Genomic DNA, 24,182 nt, shown 5'->3' with positions numbered 1-24,182 from the left:
CATCATGGCAAATGATATTACTCTCCTCAACTGGGAAGTGAACCAGCTTCTCCGAGCAGGTGTCAGGAGTAAGAAATTCACATAAACACTGGAGCAGGAGAGGAAGAGAGAAGAACTTTTTTTGTATTTTCTAGTTCTTTCTTCTCCCCAGCCTTCCTATCCCTTTTAGTTCAGAATTTAACTTTTTTTAATGTTCTCGAAAATGGTGTCTAAGTTGACATCTCTCCAACAGGAGCTCTTGAGCGCCTTGTTAGATTCCGGAGTTACCAAAGATGTTCTGATCCAAGCGTTGGACGATATGGACCCTAGCCCGAATGGCTTTGGAGTTAAGTTGGAGAATCTCCAGATGTCTCCGCCAAGTTCTAAAATCAACCGAAATGATTCGGATTCGAAGCCGGTATTTCTTACCTTGAGCAACGGGCACGGTAAGGGCAAACTGTCGGGAGACGAGGGCTCCGAGGACGGGGACGATTTCGATACTCCACCGATACTAAAAGAACTCCAGTCGCTTAACACGGAGGAAGCAGCAGAACAGAGGGCAGAAGTTGACCGAATATTAGCGTAAGTGAATATAACTTTAAATGTTTAATTTCATACATTTAGGACTGTTCATTACCGAATGAACGAGTAGGGTAGGCTCACAACAAAAATAATATTGTTATTATGGATATGCCTAATTATTTTAGATTTAGGTGTAATTTCAGTGTATTTAAAACTTTTTGTATTTAACATTTTATGTCAAATTAGGTCAACAATTAGGGTTATCTGCCTGTTAAAGTTATTTCTTCCAGAAATCATGTTCAGACGTGTGGCCCATGAAAACTATAGCCTACTTGCCTGACTCAGAAGTGTATCTGCATCTTGTCTGTATTTTTGAATGCTGACAAAATGACTGTAAAAACAAATTTTAATTGAAATGTAAAGCGCATGGCAATATGTTCCTTTTGTTTACAAATTTAAAATAACGCGCCAGTAGTACTTTTCACGTTCTAGTTACTAATTATCCACACGGGTTATTATTTCTTTACCTTAGCAAAATATCAACTAAACGAGATCTATTTATTATTAACTTACTCGATCTGTCTCACTTAGATTATATCTGGCAGCGCAAGAAGAGAAAGTGAATTCCCATCAACGCATTTGTTTATTATGCAGGATTCAATGTTGCACTAGATATAGGCTCTAATAATAATAATAATAATAATAATGTTCTGGCAAAATATTGCAACATGTTTTGAAGCAAACATTATTTTGTTTTATGAATGTAGTCTATAAAGGCCTTACTCTTTGTATATTTTGTTATTGTCTTAATTTATCTTCTAAAATACATTTATAAATGTTCATTCATTACGCTAGTAACATGATCAACTGGCCGGCAGAAAATCAAAACTAACCCACGTGTAGTTAAGTTATTATTAATTGTATTCTATAAATCATCAACTGAAAGATACACAGTGTCGTATGATTAGAGTGAATGGAGATCTGGTTATTCATTGTCGAAAGTTATAAACCAACATCTAAACCAACATATCAACCCTCAGACTTAATTCTCCAAAACAAACAGTTGTGTGTAGATTTGCAAAAATGACCCATGTGAAGTCAATACTTTAATCTGAGATGACTGTGACCGTAGGCTAAATCTAAGTGTAATTTTACTGTAATATTTTAGATCACGCTGCGCATATAGGCTAGGCCTTTTAAGTTGTTTTGAAATATAGATTTTTTTATCGACATAAAGCCTCCTATTGCGTGGTCATCGATGGGTGCAATTCAATTGTGTTTATTATTGATATAATTGAAGGATTGGAATAATTCAGATGATTTTACCCAATGGGCAAATGTATTCTTCGATAATGTAATGCAATTTTGGATGGAAGCCTTGAATTGATACATTTCTTCAATTTATTATCAATGTATTATCAATTTCCTATATGTAACCAAACAACATGATTTTGTTCTACCAAAGCACCTATTTAATTTATTTGATTCATACTCGATTCAGGGATGATTTAGTCTGAATTTGATTAGGCCTATAGGCCTATTGTCCAAATGGGGAAATGTAGGCTATAACGTCAGTGTGTGTCAGACTCAGCTGACATAAAATACTGCGCTTCTAAACCAATGTACCCTAGGCCTATCCTATTCGTGCAGAGTTTAGATTATTTGATAGCCTAATTTAGTAGCATTTGTAATATATTTCTGTATTATATATCCTTAGTAGCTCACATCCGCTATGAAATATTGACATTTCAAAAACTGTCGAAAAGTTCAGACATCATTTACACACGAAGCATGTGTGTTTAGTGAGTCCGCCAGATCATTTAGCAGACGCTCTTATCCAGATCGACTTACAGTTAGTGAGTGCATACATTTTCATACTGGCCCCCCGTGGGAAACGAACCCACAACCCTAGCGTTGCAAGCGCCATGCACTACCAACTGAGCTACAGGGGACACTAGGGATGGTCAGGGATGTTCTCTTGATAAATGCGTGAATTTGACAATTTTTCTGTCCTGCTAAGCGTTCAACATGTAATGAGTACTTTTGGGTGTCAGAGAAAATGTATGGAGTAAAAAGTACATTATTTTCTTTATGAATGTATTGAAGTAAAACTAAAAGTTGTCACGAATATAAATAGTAAATAAAGTACAGATACCCCAAATAACTACTTAAGTAGTACTTTAAAGTATTTTTACTTAAGTACTATACACCACTGGAAATCATCCAGTCGATTTACACCAGCTCAATGAAATCAGTAACCTTTGAAAGTATTTACATCCTATTGAATACAATGATTAACGGTCGTTTATTAAGGTACTTAACAATTGTCCCAACCCCCCAAAAATACTTAAACTTGGGGCCTTGCAAAACAGGGATAACGTCAGGCGAAAAAGTCGGAGAGAAATACGAATGGAATAAACCAAGGGAAATAAAAGCTCGTGCTGTAGCTAGGTGCTGAAGCTAGGTTGGGAATGTATTTGGCCAATGAATAATACATTAGATTGGCAGTGCTATTAGTATGAGTGTTATGGTGTATAATGGCCTATAGCCTGGGAGTTGAACACCTATAGGCCATTATACACATAACACTATTAGGCTACTAATAGAACGAATAACATGTATTTAGCAAGGTGACGTGAATATTGTTTTATTTGTGTTTTATGTAACCGCAGTGAGGACCCGTGGCGTGCCGCCCGCATGATCAAAGGCTACATGCAACAGCACAACATACCACAGCGCGAGGTTGTGGACGTAACCGGGCTAAATCAGTCTCACCTCTCACAGCACCTCAACAAAGGCACGCCCATGAAAACTCAGAAGCGAGCGGCGCTCTACACCTGGTATGTCAGGAAACAGCGAGAAGTTCTCAGACGTAAGTTAATATTTGAGTTTCTCACACAGCCTTCGATACAGTTAGAGGCACAGAGGTGTGTTGGCCTGGGCGTCATAATTCTAATGGCCATCCACAACACAATTTGCATTAAAATAAATGTAATATCTCGGCTCTACATATGGTCAGAATCATATTCTAGTAAGCCTATGCCTCAAATGTGTCTGATTTATCATTAGGGCCTAGGCTACATATTGTGAAATTGTCCCTAATGAAATTATGTCTTATTTCTTCTTATTGTCTTATTGATTTATTTTGTCTCCATTCCCCCCAATACAATGTGTTTATGTGACATGAGCTGCATCGAATGTACCTTGTTCTTATTTTCCAGAATTCAACCAGGCAGTGCAAGGTTCTGGCAGCAATATGACCGACAAAGGCAGTCAGGATCAGGTGCTGTTTTTCTTCCCAGAGTTCAACCCTCCTGGTCAGGGTATGGGGCAGCAAGGGGAGGAGGTGGGCTCTGAACCCTCCTGCAAGAAAATGAGACGGAACCGTTTCAAATGGGGGCCTGCATCCCAACAGATCCTCTACCAGGCCTATGAAAGACAGAAGAACCCCAGCAAAGAGGAGCGGGAGGCTCTGGTGGAGGAGTGCAACAGGTGATCGGAGGACACTTTGGAGAATGAGAAAGTTGCACCTTTTGGGAAGCGTCCCAAATGCCACCCTATTCCCTATTTAGTGCACTGGTGCCAATATGGCTCTGGTCAAAAGTAGTGCACTATATAAGGAATAGGGTGCCATTTGGGATACAAATTTGTTCTCTCATTCAATAATTGAATGTTTGGCACATCTTATTTGATACTAACTCCATTATTACAGCAGCATATGGCCCTAGCTTAGAATGATTTTGACAGGGTTGAATGTCTCTCTTTGTTTACAGTATCCAACTATCATTCCAATGCAACTATCATTATGTTTTCCCTTTGTTATTTTCCATTGTATTCCATTGATACTATTTAAATCTCTCCTTCTATAGGGCTGAGTGTCTCCAGAGAGGGGTGTCTCCATCTAAAGCTCATGGGCTGGGGTCTAACCTGGTCACTGAGGTACGGGTCTATAACTGGTTTGCCAACCGGCGTAAGGAGGAGGCCTTCCGTCAGAAGCTGGCGATGGACACGTACCCCATACCCACCCACAGCATGAACCCTCTCCTGTCTCACAGCCACAGCTCCCCACATCACCACAGCTCCCAGACCAGCGCATCCCCCCCTAGTAAGATGCAACGTAGCTTCTCCACACCACATGCATACCACAGTACATTACTCTGCTATTATATCTAATATAATACTACACACAACAATTAAATCATAAAAAATGTGGGCTTTCCTCTTGCTGTACCTGTCCCAGCCATGATCTGATTGCATTTAATCACTATGGCATCCTGATCAGGGACATGTCTTTGACAGTTAGAAGAACAATGGTTGGCAAAATATTTGGATGATTTTATTTTTATCCCCAAGCAAGAGTGAAAAGAGGGAGAGAAAAAGAGTTGATGAGATCAGGGAGAGAGAAGAGAGAGGGCAAGTGATCAATAAGAGTGACTGAGGGAGCTGAGCAAATGTCATTGTTATTCTGATCTTTGAAAACACACTGAGAACAATCCACATTATACCTGCAATCTCCACTCTAAAGTCAGCAGGCAGGCAGGAGCAGGAGAGTGGCACAAAGAGCAGCAGTCGTGTGACAGGCCAGGGTCAGGGCAGGGTCACGGAGGGATTCAGCACCAGTTGAACCTACAACCACTACTTCCACATTCACTCTATAAGCATAAGGTTGGTCGGTCAATGGTGACTTTTTGGGGAATCAACAAAGTTCCTGAAATACAACGAACTGACCGTTTGACATCATAATGCTGTTTGCACTCAGTGCAATTTAGCCCTCTACCGGCGTCTATAAAACATAAAATGGAGCTGATATCTTGTCATAGCATTATCCTCAGTGCCATCGCTCACCTCCATAAAAGCAATGATTGGAGAAACTCAATCAAAGCCCCTTGTTGTCCTTTCAAGTTAGAACACGAGGTCAACTCTCTAGAAAAACAAACCGTTTGCCTCGGGTTGCTCTTTTACCTTTGGTTATACTGGGCCCATTAGCCCATGCTCTGTTTGCTTGTGGTTTTTCCCAGCACACCTGACCAAGCATTGACCTCAGGTTGCAAAGTGAGGAGGTAGGTTAAATGGTAGGCTTGTGTGGAGGGGAGGGAGAAGGGGCTGGTTGTAGAGGGAGAGGGTAAGGGTCAGAAACGGAAGATACTTTGCTCCCCCTAGCCCTCGGTTGCCTGCTTACAAGGTGTCCTGCCGGCGTCCTGCCGACAGCATCAGCTGTTTTTCAGTGTCAGCCCCTGGCCTGACAATAGCACCTCAGCAGGCCGCCTCATCGCGTTGCTAGGCCACGGCCTGTATTATGCATGCTTAATGGACAATTAAAATCCTTGGCTACTACATCTCCCAGTCCTTTGATAAGGGGCTCCCCTGACTTCTCTTCTCTATACCCCAGCCTGGCAGGGGTCCCTATTGTCTGTGGTGTATTAGAAGACTGCAGTGACTGTAACCTAGGTTCATTTATCTCTGCTGGGCCTTGGGGAGGGCCTGTTTTAAAGCCTCCCCCCTCACTTTTATAGGGCGTCAGTATAGTGGCAGAGGGAGGCTGGGGCTGGGCGCTCTGCAGACCAGAGCAGCAGGAGCTGTCCTCTGGGGTATTGGCTCTTTTCTGGCCAGACAGGACTGATGACCCCTTGTGCTCCAGCCTATAGAGAGGTGTGGGTAACCCCCTCCTTCAGCTAGTGCCACTACAACAGTTATGTGAGGGAGGTCACTATAGGGTCACATCAAGGAAAACCTCTTACTCCTGTAGTTTTCATTGATTCTCTTACTTCTGTTGATAAGGGTGAGTTAACTTGATTGGTCACAACGGGAGAAACAGTCAAATAGTATTTGCCGGGGACAGATGAGGTTATTCTACCATCAGTGTTTGGTAAAAGACCAAAACAAAACAAATGTATAGATATCTTCTGTTACTAGTCACGTCTAAATATGTATATGTAATAGATGATGCACACACACTGTTGGTCTAGTCGAACTGTTCCATCAGCTGAATGATCCATTGTGTCTGAGGCCATAACACTTTTAGGGCCGTAGTTCCCCCTGGATCATTCATTTAACCATACAACCCGTGTTTTTATAGAGAACAGGCAGTTGGAATTTAACCCTGTTATAAAGTAAACAGATGCCAATATGTGTGTGTTTGTGTGTGTGTTTCACCATGCTTCATGGGAAAAGGATGTCATGACCATACTGTTGTGTTGTGTATAGTTGTCATGTTTATTTCTTTGAGAGTGAATCTGGAAAGAAGTGGAGGGCGCTCAACCAACGTGAGTCGAGGTGCAACCCAAAAATGTGATAATCATTGAAAAGGAAAAGGCGCAACGCTCGCTCACCATTAAAAATTCATTATTTTATTTTAAGTTAAAATATTAACGTTTCGGCCACTTTGAGGGTGAATCTGAAAGCTGAGCACAGGGAGCAAGTCTCATACATCTCTCAACAAAGTATAGAGGTGGGCGGCTTTTCTTTTTTGTTGCTACTTCTGTGTCAATAATATTGAATGTAAGTGTTGGCTAGGGTTCTAAATAGGGCTTCCCTTTATGTTGACCTGCATCAAAACTGAGATAAAAACGTTGACATGCCAATCAGCCCAGATAATTCAGCAACAGTAGCATCTTTTTCACCAGAATGTGCTAAGAGATTGAATTGAATGCCTGATAACCTGCTGATATCTCGTTTTTTAGAAGATTATTCCCTCCTCTCACACGGCAAAGCCTGCTGATTCAGGAATCTCCGACCTAATCTGACACACTGGATGGTTTTAGCTGTAAGATTAAGACTGCAGTGAGGGGAGTGGGGTTCAATACCTGGTAGAGTGGTGTAATGGGCATGTTCCATTCATTTGGTAATCCTCTGAAAACAGTGTGATTTGATTTAACAACAGTGAGAGTAAAACATCATATTATTGGAGGGGGAAACAGTGAACAGGTTGTGTTGCCTCAATGCCCTGTGTCCCCCCAGGCTATGTGGGAGTTTGCATGGCCTGGAGATAGAGAGGCAAGGCCTGCCTTCTGCCTGGCCCTGCTCTGTCCACTGGGAGCCCCAGCCTGGTCAGAGAGGTACAAAGGCCTGCTACGTCCTGCAGAGACCCGGGAGGTCTCGCATATGCACTGAAGCTACAATGACCAGTGCCTGGGGATGGGGAGAGGGGCTTTGATATTACATGGGTCACACAGAGCACCGAAGCCTTTTAAACCTCTGTAACTCCCTGCTGCCTACGCTACACCTCCCCTTCACAGGGTTCCCACCCTCCCCCTGGTCTACTTCTAGTCTCCCCTGGTCCAGTGCTCAGGGTGCTTGGGTATTGTGGTTGATTTACAGTACCAGTCCAAAGTTTGGACACACCTACTCATTCAAGGATTTTTCTTAAATTTTTTAAAACGATTTTCTACATTGTAGAATAATAGTGAAGACATCAAAACTATGAAATAACACATATGGAATCATGTAGTAACCAAAAAAGTGTTAAACAAATCAAAATGTATTTTAGATTCTTCAAAGTAGCCACCCTATGCCTTGATGACAGCTTTGCACACTCTTGGCATTCTCTCAACCAGCTTCATGAGGAATGCTTTTCCAACAGTCTTGATGGAGTTCTCACATATGTTGAGCACTTGTTGGCTGCTTTTCCTTCACTCTGCGGTCCAACTCATCCCAAACCATCTCAATTGGGTTGAGGTCGGGTGATTGTGGAGGCTAGGTCATCTGATGCAGCACTCCATCACTCTCCTTGATCAAATAGCCCTTACACAGCCTGGAGATGTGTTTTGGGTCATTATCCTGATGAAAAACAAATGATAATCCCACTAAGCCCAAACCAAATGGGATGGCGTATCGCTGCAGAATGCTGTGGTAGCCATGCTGGTAAAGTGTGCCTTGAATTCCAAATAAATCACAGACAGTGTCACCAGCAAAGCACCTCCACACCATCACACCTCCTCCTCCATGCTTCACGGTGTCAACCACACATGTGGAGATCATCCGTTCACCTACTCTGCGTCTCACAAAGACACGGCGGTTGGAACCAAAAATCTCACATTTGGACTCGTCAGACCAAAGGACAGATTTCCACCGGTCTCATGTCCATTGCTCGTGTTTCTTGGCCCAAGCAAGTCTCTTCTTCTTATTGGTGTCCTTTAGTAGTGGTTTCTTTGCAGCAATTCAACCATGAAGGCCTGATTCACGCAGTCTCCTCTGAACAGTTGATGTTGAGATGTGTCTGTTACTTGAACTCTGTGAACCATTTATTTGGGCTGTAATCTGAGGTGCAGTTAACTCTAATGAACTTATCCTCTGCAGCAGAGGTTAACTCTGGGTCTTCCTTTCCTGTGGCGGTCCTCATGAGAGCCAGTTTCATCATAGCGCTTGATGGTTTTTGCGACTGCACTTGAAGAAACTTTAAAAGTTCTTGAAAGTTTCCGGATTGACTGACCTTCATGTCTTAAAGTAATTATGGACTGTCATTTCTCTTTGCTTATTTGAGCTGTTCTTGCCATAATATGGACTTGGTCTTTTACCAAATAGGGCTATCTTTTGTATACCACCCCTACCTTGTCACAACACAACTGATTGGCTCAAACGCATTAAGAAGGAAAGAAATTCCACAAATTAACTTTTAACAACCTGTTAATTGAAATTCATTCCAGGTGACTACCTCATGATGCTGGTTGAGAGAATGCCAAGAGTGTGCAAAGCTGTCATCAAGGCAAAGGGTGGCTACCTTGAAGAATCTGAAATATAAAATATATTTGGATTTGTTTAACACTTTTTTGGTTTCTACATGATTCCATATGTGTTATTTCATAGTTTTGACGTCTTCACTATATTATTCTACAATGTAGAAAATAGGAAAAATAAAGAAAAACCCTTGAATGAGTAGGTGTGTCCAAACTTTTGACTGGTACTGTAGCTTGAACCATATTTCAGCTGATAATTTAGAGTGTGATAGAGGGGAGCTAGCTACCTTTTTTAGAATGTAAATAAGAGCGGATGTAGGACACAGTCTGAAACTGGTCAAAGGTCATGCAGCCAGAAAGTACAGTAGTTGTTTCAATTTTTTTTTCTTTTTTTTCTATAATATAATGTTATCCTGACGAAGAAAGTTTTCTTAATTTCAAGCTATATTGACAGCATCTTTATAATATCCCAATAACAAACTGTGGGTGCTTAGGTTGGTATGTGAACATTGCTGGCCGCTCCACTGGTGTCCCAGAAATGGAGCCCTCCTCCTCCTTCCAAATTACCAATTGCCTCAGACAGACTAGACGACGGAAGCCTTCCTGACTGGGATTGGGGTTCCCTGCAGCCAGAATTACTTCTTGACACATGGAGACAAAGCTGGCCTGAATAGCACCTCTCCCCTTGACACTTTACAGGCTGTCCAGCTTGGAGATAAATGCCTGTTTATGAGTCCTCTGCCATTGTGAGGCTATTGGGGTCATGGGCCTGATGGAGTGCGTTATTGTTCTGTAGTGGTGTTAACACGATACAGTGGAGTGCTGTGGGGTTGCTAGTGTGTTGTTCAGGACAATATGAGGTCTCTGTGGTTCTCTTGTGGCCTGCCTGGACAGACTGGACAACATGTTAGTTGTTAGTGGATGAAATACAGTCAAGATGAAAATTGTCAATTATTTGGTCTGATTGAGCTGTATTTCCCAGGCAGTAGATCATGTTTTTGCTAAGGATAAACTTTATTTTGGGTGAGATACGGTCTCCCATTCTTTTATGGCAGACATATGGTGCTTGGTGTCCCCTGTCTGTGACTGTCTGTGACTGTCTGTGACTGTCCGTCACTGTCCGTGACTGTCCGTGGCTGTCCGTGACTGTCCGTGACTGTCCGCGACTGTCTGGGACTGTCTGGGACTGTCTATGACTGTCTGTGACTATCTGTGACTGTCTGTGGCTTTCCGGGACTGTCTGGGACTGTCTGGGACTGTCTGTGACTATCTGTGACTGTGACAGCCAGGGCACTCAGTGTGACATGCGTGGGTCAGGGACAGAGGGCCCAGGGAAGATCTAGGATCTGAGCGTAAATACTGTCACAGTGGTTTTGTCCCAAATGGCACCCTATTCCCTACATAGTGTACTACTATGGGCCCTGGTTTAAAGTAGTGCACTATATAGGGAATAGGGTGCCATTTGGGACTGGCCCAGTGTCACAGCCCACTGCTCTGCTCTGCAGGGGGGAGGGAGGGAGACTCTGTGTGAGACTGAGACTACAGGATAAGAATGTGTTTGACATTGGTTGTAAATGTGTAATGTTTGCTCGGTTGGTATCAAAGGGGGCCAGGATTGGCAAACATCCATTTGATAGGAGGAGAGCAGCATTCCTTTGGTCCCCGGTGGCCAATGGAGGTGGGAGACAACAAGGGGTCTAGACACAGGATTAAGAGATGGGTCATTCAGTGATGTCACAGAATTCAGTGACTAAGTGTTTGGAGAGTGGAAGGATAGGTGAGAACATGACAGGGTTCCCTATTGATGACATACTGTTGGCATTTCTTCACTTCCATAGCTTTACCTGGGCACAGAGCAATCCTTCCCATGCTGGGTAGGAATCACTGTGCTGCCATAGTTATAGATCTATCCAATGCCTTTGATACTGTCGACCCTCCCCTACTCATTCAAAGGTTGTCTGAAATGGGCCTCGACCAGGCGTCTTGCAAGTGGTTTGGGAACTATCTGTCACACAGGACACAATGTATGCTTTCTGATGGTGTCAAGTTACAGTGGCTTGCGAAAGTATTCACCCCCCTTGGCATTTTTCCTATTTTGTTGCCTTACAACCTGGAATTAAAATATATTTTTTGGGGGTTTGTATCATTTGATTTACACAACATGCCTACCACTTTGAAGATGCAAAATATGTTTTATTGTGAAACAAACAAGAAATAAGACAAAAAAACAGAAAACTTGAGCGTGCATAACTATTCACCCCCCCCAATGGCAATACTTTGTAGAGCCACCTTTTGCAGCAATTACAGCTGCAAGTCTCTTGGAGTATGTCTCTATAAGCTTGGCACATCTAGCCACTGTGATTGTTGCCCATTCTTCAAGACAAAACTGCTCCAGCTCCTTCAAGTTGGATGGGTTCCGCTGGTGTACAGCAATCTTTAAGTCATACCACAGATTCTCAATTGGATTGAGGTCTGGGCTTTGACTAGGCCATTCCAAGACATTTAAATGTTTCCCCTTAAACCACTCAAATGTTGCTTTAGCAGTATGCTTAGGGTCTGTCCTGCTGGAAGGTGAACCTCCGTCCCAGTTTCAAATCTCTGGAAGTCTGAAACAGGTTTCCCTCAAGAATTTCCCTGTATTTAGCGCCATCCATCATTCCTTCAATTCTGACCAGTTTCCCAGTCCCTGCCGATGAAAAACATCCCACAGCATGATGCTGCCTCCACCATGCTTCACTGTGGGGATGGTGTTCTCGGGGTGATGAGAGGTGTTGGGTTTGCGCCAGACATAGCGTTTTCCTTGATGGCCAAAAAGCTCACTTTTAGTCTCATCTGACCAGAGTACCTTCTTCCATATGTTTGGGGAGTCTCCCACATGCCTTTTGGCGAACACCAAACGTGTTTGCTTATTTTTTTCTTTAAGCAATGGCTTTTTTCTGGCCACTCTTCCGTAAAGCCCAGCTCTGTCCTATGGACAGATACTCCAATCTCCGTTGTGGAGCTTTGCAGCTCCTTCAGGGTTATCTTTGGTCTCTTTGTTGCCTCTCTGATTAATGCCCTCCTTGCCAGGTCCGTGAGTTTTGGTGGGCGGCCCTCTCTTGTCAGGTTTGTTGTGGTGCTATATTCTTTCAATTTTTTAATAATGTATTTAATGGTGCTCTGTGGGATGTTCAAAGTTTCTGATATTTTTTTATAACCCAACCCTGATCTGTACTTCTCCACAACTTTGTCCCTGACCTGTTTGGAGAGCTCCTTGGTCTTCATGGTGCCACTTGCTTGGTGGTGCCCATTGCTTAGTGGTGTTGCAGACTCTGGGGCCTTTCAGAACAGGTGTATATATACTGAGATCATGTGACAGATTGTGTGACACTTAGATTGCAAACAGGTGGACTTTATTTAACTAATTATGTGACTTCTGAAGGTAATTGGTTGCACCAGATCTTATTTAGGTGATTCATGCACGCACCACTTTTCCGTTATTATTTTGTTAGAATTTTTTATATTATTTTGTGTATGTCCATTACGTGAAATCCAAATAAAAATCAATTTAAATTACAGGTTGTAATGCAGCAAAATAGGGAAAACGCCAAGGGGGATGAATACTTTTGCAAGGCACTGTACCTCGATATTACTAAAGGTGTCCGGCAGGAGTCGATTTTTTTACGTGTCCTCTTTACTATTTATATAAATAATATTGGTCTATCTGAAAAAACCTGTAACATTGATCTGTATGCAGATGACACTGTTATGTACACTATTGCCCCTACGGCTGAACAGGCTATGTTGGAGCTGCAATCTGATTTTGTTGCCTTGATTTAAGATTAGTACTTAATGCGGGAAAAACTAAATGTTTGCTGCTTTATAATTCTCATAGAAATATTTCAGATTCTTACACATTTATGCAATGGATGGTTATTTCATCGAGCAGGTTCCCGCCTATAAATATATGGCCTTTTGGATTGACAATAATTTTACATTTAAAAAACATTTGGATGAGCTAGTTAAGAAGCTGAGATTTAAAGTAGGCTTCTTTTATAGCAACAGATGATGCCTCTCCCTAAACAGCAGGAAACAGATTGTACAGTCAACTTTCCTGCCAGTCCTTGACTATGGTGACACCATTTATCGGAATGTAGCAGCCACTACTCTTAAACCGTTGGATGCCGTCTACCAACGCGTCCTTCACTTTATCACAGGTGACAGTTTTAATACACATCACTGCATCCTGTGGCGCAGTGGTCTAAGGCACTGCATCACAGTGCTAGCTGTGCCACTAGAGATCCTGGTTCAAATCCAGGCTCTGTCGTAGCTGACCGCGACTGGGAGACCCATGGGGCGGTGCACAATTGGCCCAGGGTAGGGGAGGGAATGTAGCTCAGTTGGTAGAGCATGGCGTTTGCAACGCCAGGGTTGTGGGTTTGATTCCCACGGGGGGCCAGTATGAAAAATGTAAAAAATATTGTATGCACTGACTAACTGTAAGTCGCTTTGGGTAAGAGCGTCTGCTAAATGACTAAATGTAAAAAAGTTTGGCTGGTCCTCATTAAAGTCCCGTAGATCACTTAATTACTCCCTTTTTGTTTACAAAGCTCTACTACACAAGCGTCCGACCTACCTCACGTCACTGTTAAAATGACAAAATACGAGACACCAAACCCGTTCACAGGGATGGTTATCTCTCGAGGTTCCACTAAATACGTACCGATCTAGGTAAATCTGCCTTCAGTTTTAGTGCCCCCCATTTTTGGAATAACCTACAAAACTCCCTACATTTTGACTCTCTGATGCCTCTAGGGCAGTTCAGGACTTTAATGTTGAATGAATTTAATGAGAATTGCAACTGCTTGGATTGAATGTAAATAATTGTATTTGTGGTGTTTGAAGCTGTAGTGTTGATTCTCTAATTTGTAGTTTATTTTATTTTTATTGATTATTTTTTATTTGTTGTATTGTTGTCCTCCGGGAAGCATTGTAAATGAGACCCTGGTCTCAATGGGTTCCCTGAATAAATAACAGTTAAATTAAAAAGTTCATAAAGTCTAGGACTGGGGTTGTGGGGGCTGGTGTACGGTATATTGTACACACTGAATGGCCTTGGCTGAGCTGTGCTGATAGCACCAGTGGAGGGGTCAGTGTGTTTGTTTGCTCTGCTCTCCCTGTCAGAGTCAAAGAGCAGGTGAGTCTGATGGGTTGGAGCGCCTGCTGGGACACAGCACAGGTAGTCATACTGAGAGGCCCGCTACCGTTATCTCTCTGCCCTATATACTGTTATCCTGTGTGACACAGATGTTGTTAGGTCAAGAAACAAACTCTCAATCTAACAATCTCTCAATTTTTCTCACTCTTTCTCTCCCTCTCTCTTTCACTCCCCCTCCCTCCCTCCCTCCCTCTCCTCCTCTCTCTCCCTCCCTCTCTCCCTCCCTCCCTCTCTCTCTCCAGTGCGGTACAGCCAACAGGGACCCAGTGAGGTCAGCTCCTCGACAACCATCAGTCACCACGGCAGCATGGCGACCAGCCAGTCGGTGTTACAGCAGGTGTCTCCAGGCGGCTTGGACCCCAGCCACAGTCTGCTGTCACCTGACGCCAAGATGGTGAGTAACACACCTGGGCCCTCCTGGCCTCTGATTAGATAAGGACCAGGTCTGAGTTTAACATGAGGTACGTTCCAAATGGCACCCTATTCCCTTTGTACTGCATTACTTTTGACCAAAGTCCTATGGGCCCTGGTCAAAAGTAGTGCACTATATAAGGCGTCATAAGGTGTCATTTGGTACGCAACCATAGACATATAAAGTAGGTCCCTGAGCCAGACTCCCATGGAACATTCTGTAGGGAACAACAGTTAGAGCATTGTGCTGCTCTGTGTGGAAAGTGTAGACAGGCAGACGGCAGGCCTTGGCTCAGGCCTAACATACATACAGTACGTCTTCACCACCAAAGTGAACCGGGCAGGTCCAGAGCTAAGCCAATAAACCTGACAAAGAAATATTCTGCGCTTATTGATAAAATGCCCTGTAAAGAGAAGCGGAGAGTGGAGTGCTCAGCACTGCTTGCTCTGCCAGGGAAATGACGACAGCGCTTGATTATGTTCAATGTTATTTCTACCTTCAGAAAAGGGAGCGAGAGAGGAGAAACTCAGCCCCCCCGCCCTATTCCAATATTTGATTGGTGAAAGCGAAACTTGGACAGTACAGTACATGCAGAGACTAACTCTTGAACGCTGGTGCCAAAAAACAATTATAATGTGTTCTTAGTATCAGAATAATAACGATATTATGACACTAACCAGATTTGCCATGTTTAAATCCAACAAAGTTGAAAATCCACAATTTTATTTAGTGAGAAGATCCCTGATGATTCATAGCTCATTTATCATCCTCTCCTGTCAGTAGAAAGTTAGATTTTCGTAGGGAGGGCAGGTCAGTATAGTGTGGAACAGGTCAGAGCAGACAGGTTGTTATCTATGGGTACCGTACAGATGACTGTCTGAGTCCCAAATGGAACCCTATTCCCTATATAGTGCACTTTTGACCAGGGCACATAGGGTTCTAGTCAAAAATAGTGCACTATATAGGGAATAGAGTGCCATTTGAGATACATCCATTGTCTGACCATCCCCTCCTATGAAAACATACTCGCGTGCATGAACACACACACACACTCACGCACCCACACACACACGCGCCCACACACACACGCACCCACACACACACACGCGCACACACACACATGCACACACACTACTACTTCCAGTCTGTGCTTCTATGCTTTATTATCGGATTGTTCTATTTTAATTTTCTTCCTTCTCAGGATTTGCTCGGTGTAGATGACTGGAGTTACACAAGCAGCAAAACTAACTCACCATTTATCTGTGTGAACTACATCGCTGAGAACATCTGGTTTCACTTCTAAAGTGAACGCCATGCTATACTCTATACCCTGATTTAAGCATCCTCATATCCAGTTAGCATGTTAGATTTTGGATATTGTCAGTACATTACTTCATTCTTGGTCCAGAATGGTATCACTAAGTTTATTTGTGTGTCTCTCTCGTTAGATGTCTGTGTCAGGTGGAGGCCTGCCACCTGTGAGCACGCTGACCAACATCCACAGCTCCCACCACACACACCAGCAGACACAAAACCTCATCATGCCTCTCTCTGGAGTCATGACCATTGCACAGAGTGAGTCAACCAATCACTCAACCAGCCAGCGCTCTGTATTCTCCATGTCTCCACAAATGGCTTTCTTACTGTAATAACTGGCCATTTATTCTCCTCTATTTATGCACACATTCTCATTTTACTTTCTTGTGCGTTCGTATGTAAACAATGGTGGAGCTCCAATTGGCACCCAAATCACTTTTGACCCAAAGTAATGCACTATATGGGGAATATAGTCATGCTTTTATTGTCATGCTTTTGATATGAGCCAAATCACTGAGGTTCTATGTGGTTGTAGGTCTGAACACGTCGCAGTCCCAGTCGGTGCCGGTGATCAACAGCGTGGCGGGGAGCCTTGCAGCGCTGCAGCCGGTGCAGTTCTCCCAGCAGCTCCACAGTCCCCACCAGCATGGCCTGATGCAGCAGTCCCCCAGCCACATGAGCCAGCAGCCCTTCATGGCCACCGTGACGCACTCACACAGTCAGTACCTGCCTCTTAGTAAGCACTAAACGGTTGCTAATGTCATGTCATAGATGGGAATATAATGCCGATATAGCCTGGCCCCAGATATTTGTCGGCTGTCTTGCCAACACCTTTTCACTCATTGACAAGCCATGTTTAGCGTGACAATTCCATAAGGAGTTGACAAAACAGCAGAAACAGACTGGCAACCAGGCTACTGCTGGTTTCAGTATGTACAGATGTAGCGTAATGCTAACTCTAATGCTAACCCTAATGCTAACCGTAATCCTAACCCTAATGTTAACCCTAATGCTAACCCATTAATAAAGGTGAATCTATTGGGGTAAAATTAACAATGAGACGTTCTCTCTATGTCTTTGTCTATGGCAGTGTACCCTCACAAGCAGGAGCCACCGCAGTATTCCCACCAGTCACGGTTTCCCTCAGCCATGGTGGTGACAGACGCCAACAGCCTCAGTACTCTCAGCTCCATGTCATCCAGCAAACAGGTCAGTCACTAACATACCTCAGTCTCACCTAACACAGGCCACAATCAGGCCCCTCCCCCCCGGCCCTGGCCCTGACTCAGTCAATACAGTCTCCTCTCTCTGTCTGTTCTCAGTGTCTGTATATCTCTGATATTTGACCTCTCTGTGTATTAGAGAATGTACATGTATAATGTGAGGAATAATCCCTTTTGCTGCTCTCTGGGAGATGTTTGCATAAATTGCGGTCATAAACTGTATTTAAACTAGAATGTTTGTGAAATATAGTTTGTGTAGATGTAAGTTGTAAAGCTTGAAAATCAATTCCCAGCTTGCAGAGTATAGGCTTTGTACTGTATCTTGTGCAAACCTCCCATTAGAAATGTGATTGATCTATTTATTTATCTACTAACACACCAAATATTCCTCACAGCCGACACACAACCCCCTCCCCAAACTGAGCACTCACTAACAGTAGGCTGATATAGGATAGATACAGTAGGGCTGTGTCTCAAATGGCACCTTATTCCCTATATAGTGCACCAGGCAAAAGTAGTGCACTATATAGGGAATAGGGTGCCCTTTGGAATGCACACTAGGTCTGTGAGTTTTGATTGTGTGTTGACTTGTTTAATCCCTGTTACATTAGGATTCTACCGTAAACAAGATGGTGCAACTGGGGGGTCTCTCCTGGGTAAATACTATTTTCTTAGTACAGTCACTTAATAAAGTCACTTAGTTGTAGCCTGAGTGCCAGTCTGTTTGTGCCATCATGCCAACTCTGTTTGTCTTGAAAATGACAGCAATGGAGTTGGCAAGAGCACAAACTGATCTAGGACCAGGCTAACTTAGTTTAACTGCACTGGCTCAGTGAATTCACCCCAATGGGATGTGTTGTTGTCCCAAATCCAAGGTCATTCAACTGAATATTTGTGTGCAATATACCATATTTTGCATAGTAAAGGTATGTGCTTTCCATTACTATATAGGCATAAATCAATGTTTATACAGACTGATACAGGAACATTAATTCACGTAATCAAGATACACTACCCTTCTTATGCATCTAAAGGCAATAAATGGCAATATGAGATCAGACTAATGAGAGTTTGAAAAATGCAACCTTTATTTATTTACATAACGGTTTCACAGCTAATATTTTTGCAAGGCTCTGCCTTTGATGCTGGGTTTGACCCTAATGCTCAGTTCACTCTGCTTTTGTCTGAGCATGTGGTCCACAAATCTCAATAATTGGACCAAGGAGTCGGGTGTATGGATACTCTTCAGAATTCCTATTTCCTTTGAAAGGCTGGACCAATCAATCACCCGTGCCCTCATCCTGAACGGCATTTGATTAACGTTGCCTCCTTTCGCTTTCCTCTCCATTAGGGAGAAAGAGGGCTGGTCGCTCCCTGGCCTGGCAAGACCTTGTCCCCTGATCAGGAAATGAACCCCACTGTTAATCAAAGTTCAGGAGGCTTGTGTCCTGCTACTTACTTCCCTGCTATGGGGGGGTTGATGGTGGGGGCGTGCAGGGTGAGGGTGGGGGTGTTTTGTTTTGTAATTACAGCTCATCCTCTTTCCTACTTCTCCCTGGTCTCAGTGATCGCTCTAGCCTGAAATGCCTTCCTCTGTGATTTGCTTTCACACGCTCAATTTCCCACCCTGCCTGAGACAGAGCACTCTATGACGCCCGGCCATAGCACTGTCACTGCTCATTGGGTGGCGGGCTGATAGGCTGAGATGTCTCGCTCAGAGCAACGTTCTGGCAGATGCTCCGATTGGCTTGAAAGCAACCTGTCCCCTCGTTAGAGTGGTTTTGGCTAGATACTCACTGGGTGCTTTTAGTTTGATATGTATGTAGAACCCATCGCTCTACAAGACCTAAGAGACCTAAGACGGTCATCAGTATTGTTTTTTCAGAGCATTGCAAATAAACCTCAAAATATTAGTGTCTAGTTTGGAGCTATGCTCTGATGATATCATGGTATACTTGTAACTTTATAGGTGGACCAGCATTTAAACCAGCCAGCGTTTAGACAGCTATAAGCTAGCAGGCTCTCCCAGGCTGCCACTCATCTTATCAGGCCTTTATTTGGACTGGGTGGTGCAGAGAGGCCAGTGGGCTCTTCTCATGACATGACCAACATGCTCAGGCTTTATAACTCTCTTGTTTGCTGAGGACCCCCCTCCCCTCCCACCCCATGTTAAACTCACCCCCACTTAGGGTTAGACTGTGGTCTGAGCAGCTGGCCTCCACCTTTATCAGGTAGGGCTCTCTGCTCGCCAGAGGGTCACTCCAGGGTCAACTGCCTCCACCCCTTGAGCAAAAGGAAAAAATAAATTCCACAAACAATCTCCAAAAGTCCATTTGAATGGAAACAAGGCTTTTCAGAGTGAAGCGGAAGAAGGATGTGGAATGTATTTGGCCAGGTGTGGTGTAGGTAGACACTAGGCCACAGGGCTGATAAATCTGCTGTAGCCTTTAACATCCAATCTGAATCTGACACCATGGGGACAACACATATTAAATACATTCTCACCAGAAAATGTTTATTGTGTTATTGAATAGGTTTTCTTCATTTGTTTGTGTAATGTACTCACTCTGACGTTTTTTCCCCTCTCTCTCGCTCTCTCTTTTTGCAGTGTCCTCTTCAAGCCTGGTGAGAGTACACACCTGACTTCCTTGGTGCCTAGCAACAGGAGCACATTTTTCCACCCTCTGACTGTGGTAACCGTGACAACTCCTAATAACTGGCAACAGCGCACTGGACGATGAGTTAGTCAATAAATCCAGAGTGGCGTTGGCGGAGGGCAGGAGGAGAGGAGGAGTGAGAGAAGGGGAGAGAAACGAACATTGCAGGTTTGAGTTAATAGACACCTAAATGAAGGGAGGAGAAACTGGATTTCCCCTGACATACAGATGATCAACAAGGATGTTTGATTTTTCACTACAAACACAATCTTGTGAAAACAGTATTCATTTCTTTTCATTGGAAATGTGTGCAAATGGCAAGTCATCGCTTCAATGTGGCCAATCATTTGAGACATTATCAAGGAACTAATGGATCTTCACATTATGCCTTACATGCTGTGGTATGTAAGAATAGGACTGGTGGAGTGGATGTTCATGAAGAACTAACATGATACTGGGATCTGATGTGGAAAGATGAAGGCATATGGATGCTGGGGTGAGACGACACAATCTGCCTCAGTCGGCCCAGCTACGTTGGGCTGTGGTGGGGAAGAACTGTATGGGGGACTGGGTGATTCCCTCTGGCCCAGTGCCTGGACTCTGAATAATCTGATCCCCATTATACTGTATATTATTAACGGCCATGCACAACTATCAGAACTACTGGATGACAATCATATTAACCTTGTCCTGAGCAACTGTATAGGTTTTTGTAGATAGATATTTCATATACGTACATACCTGTTCTGTTTGAAGGAGTCTTCCATGTGGGTTTTTCATAATGTGATTTTCTGTACTGAACAGTCAATAGTGCAGATAATTATAACATTGTTTATGTGTCTAAAGGATTTCAACATTAGTTATTACCAAATACGGGGAAAATATAATAGACAATATATTTGTATTTTTTATTTTGTGCCATTTTTAAACTGTGATTGAAAGATATGACAATCTTTAGAACTTTGAAGGACTATGCAATGTGCATAGAAGTGCATCTGGTGCGTTAGAAGACTGAAACGTGTACAGTACTCCACATTTAAACAAAAGACAGAGGAATTTCTGAGACGCACCATTACTCTATGAACTTAATGACCCTTGTGTTGTTTCTGTTGTCAGAGCTGCCCACAACATGACATGTTTTTATATACGTGTACAGTAGATACTGTATATAAAGTAGTCAGAAATTCAGTTAGACACTTTGGGTGTTTTTCTTTCACCCATTTCCCATGTTTCATTCTGAAGAGCAAGTCAGCATGCCATGATATCATAAGCAAAGTTTGCCTTGTGGGAGTGTTGACTCACATATTCACTGTATGCCTTCAAACCCATTTATAGGTTTTGTCCCAAATGGCACCCTATTCCCTATATAGTCCACTACTTTTGGTTAAAAGAAAAGTTGTGCACTATATAGGGAATAGGGTGCCATTTAGGATGCACACATAGACCCAATCCTAGGGTGGCCCATGCCTGTCTGTCTGCCTGAGAGACCTCTCTCTGACTGATGTTTGCTCATAGGGTTCAGGTGAATTTCAGGAATGGGACTTTAGCCCTCTCAGGCTCCCTCCCCTCTCCTCCCACTTCCTCATTCCCAACGTTTCCTAATTTAAAGACACATATGGAATTGGACCCTTTTTTAATATTCTCCATCATAAATCATAACAGGGACTCCCCTGTGATAATAACAATATTGACAAGTATTTGCAAGCAAAACAGTGATATGAGTCTTGTAATTTGTGAAGGGGTGGAAGATAAAAGCACCTCTTGTTGTGACAGCAGCCAATGTAATCAGGCTGGATTCCACAGAGGTTGAGAAATGTTATGTAGAGTTGGACACCCAGCCGCACAAACAATATTAGTTACTTATGAAATCCCAATCCACCAGAGGAGTCCAGAAAAACAACCACAGGATACAAACAATCAGGTTTTTATAATGAACATTTGTATAGTCTGCATTTGACTGTCTATATGTTTTCTGAATAATTATTTTACTTCATAAGTCATACCCTCTCCACCTCCATATTTTGGTTTAGGCACATACTGTACTGACTCCGTTTCAATAGGTCACTACCTTGTTATTATTGTGTACTACCTTGTTTCAGTATGTTCTAAACATACACACTGCCATCTAATCAGAGGGCATGCAGGACCACTTTCAACTGTAGATGACAGATGAGGACAAGTTATTTTCTCTTTGATGTATTATTTTTGTATAAAATGAAAATCAATCTTTTAAAATCGTTATTTATACTTTCTGAGAAAATGTTGATATTCAAGTAAAGCTTTTTTTCAAAATGAATGAATTAGTGTTGGTCAGTGTTTTCTGTTTTCATGTGTCTTAACAGAAAGGCTATATTTTTTGATGACATATTAACCCACTGGGCACAGATGTCAGTTCAACGTCTAGTTTTGATTTACATTTGGTTGAGTTATCAACTAACCTCAATTCAATGTGAAATCAACAAACAATTTCAACGATGTCATTGGATTTAGGATAAAAGTTGGGTGAAATAAAGACTAAATTCCCTTAAATTGATGACTTTATTCGAATCCAATCCATTTCCCACATTGATTCAATGTCATCACATTGAATTTTTTTGTTATAACAAATAACGTGGAAACAACGTTGATTCAACCACTTTTTGCCCAGTGGGAAGAGTGGTTGACAGATTTTGCAATACATTGATTCTTCCTCCCTTGCAACATGTATACTTAGTCATGACTCATGAGGGACCTTGAGGGAAGTGGTTATCACTAAGCCCAAAATGTCCTGGCATTTTACAACATTAACGTCCCTAGTGTTACCTTTTCACCTGACTGTTTCCTTATGAGAAGTGTGAAAGGAATGTATCGACCAGATGACCCTACACCCCTCATGCCTTTGCAAATCATGTTTATTCAAGCTATCTAATCGACACACTGAATTCCCAGGCGTACACATAGTCACATTGTCCCTGTGTGTGTGTTCCTTGCCTGTAGGAGCAATGTGTAACACAATGCACATAACCCTTGAAGCAGTGAGCCCTGTTGGTCAATTTCTGTGTTTATAGCCCTCTACAAAGATCTGTTGTATTTCGATGTGATAAGACGACAGCTCCTTTGAAGTTTGTAGATCTAAAGTGCATGTTCAATTTCCAACAGGCACCCATACCAAGCAATCTATCAAGTTCATTGCACCTACCATTGTGTGTTCTAAACTATAGTGTGTATAAGCATCATCAGTACATTTCTTATGATCTGAGCAAACCCATTAAAACGTCCCCATATTAAATCATAATATTTTCACTGCAAAGGATCATTTTCATTCCTTCCCTGTGCGACAGACAGACCAACAGTACAGGGAGTCAGTGGAAGACCTCTCCTACTTGTCTGGAACAACAACCAAAATATCCCTCAGGAAGAACAACTTGAAAGGGCCAGTTTGGTGTTGTCTCGGTAAGCACAGTATTGGGAGTCTCACGTTGTTATTATGTGTGGGCTTGGTCTTAAGAGGGCACACAGAGGGGAGGCCACTGCTAACAACATGTATGACATGTAATTCATACATGGACCCTGGCCACCGTCTCTCACATTGCTCAGCTGAGGTCAAGCATGATTGTGTTGCTATGTGAGAGGCTACGTGAGAGGCTATATGAGAGACTATATGAGAGGCTATGTGAGAGGCTATATGAGAGGCTATATGAGAGGCTATGTGAGAGGCTATATGAGAGGCTATGTGAGAGGCTATATGAGAGGCTATATGAGAGGCTATATGAGAGGCTATGTGAGAGGCTATATGAGAGGCTATGTGAGAGGCTATATGAGAGGCTATATGAGAGGCTATGTGAGAGGCTATGTGAGAGGCTATGTGAGAGGCTGTGTGAGAGGCTGCCTGGGGCCCACTTGGGTGTCTGTACAGAACTATACAATATATCTCTATGGCTATGCCTCTGACCTTCCTCTGCTGCAAAGTCATAAGTATACATTTAGTCAATCCATGGCCTATGCTGTCTATAGAAGAGGAGAGTGGAGGGGTGGTGGGTATGGATGTGGATATTTCGAAGAAAATGTATGAATATTTATAGATCCTTTATTGCCTTCAGGTCTCCAGGTGAGAGTTCAGCTGTTTCATGATGGGCAACTTAATGAGGACCTTACTGCTGTTGAGCAATTTTTGTATGTGTGTGTTTGAATGTGTAAGTGTTTGACTTGCACCTACTGTAACAT

At 42.9% G+C, this 24,182-nt stretch overlaps 1 protein-coding gene across 5 annotated transcripts; it reads left to right on the top strand.

The window, feature by feature from the left end:
* LOC121567956 (hepatocyte nuclear factor 1-beta-A) lies at positions 1-22,275 on the top strand. Of its 5 annotated transcripts, XR_006001180.1 has the most exons (11): positions 1-561; positions 3,174-3,373; positions 3,723-3,993; positions 4,371-4,606; positions 14,613-14,764; positions 16,231-16,357; positions 16,635-16,835; positions 17,190-17,308; positions 17,934-17,978; positions 19,931-21,314; positions 21,398-22,275. XR_006001180.1 is itself a non-coding variant. In XM_041878370.1 (10 exons), the coding sequence occupies exons 1-10, from the start codon at positions 191-193 to the stop codon at positions 19,949-19,951; spliced, it is 1,725 nt and encodes a 574-aa protein (XP_041734304.1). In that variant the 5' UTR covers positions 1-190; the 3' UTR covers positions 19,952-22,275. The 5 variants fall into 5 exon arrangements, 4 of the variants coding, with proteins under 4 accessions (XP_041734304.1, XP_041734303.1, XP_041734306.1 ...); XM_041878370.1 differs by having other exon boundaries at positions 16,635-16,817; positions 19,931-22,275; XM_041878369.1 differs by having other exon boundaries at positions 19,931-22,275.
* The last annotated feature ends 1,907 nt before the right edge of the window (positions 22,276-24,182 follow it).

This window comes from Coregonus clupeaformis, chromosome 6 (genome assembly GCF_020615455.1).
Source record: "Coregonus clupeaformis isolate EN_2021a chromosome 6, ASM2061545v1, whole genome shotgun sequence".
In the NCBI taxonomy this organism is placed as follows: Eukaryota; Metazoa; Chordata; class Actinopteri; order Salmoniformes; family Salmonidae; genus Coregonus; species Coregonus clupeaformis.
The sequence above is the reverse complement of the archived record's forward strand: the minus strand, read 5'-3'. Positions and strand labels throughout refer to the sequence as shown.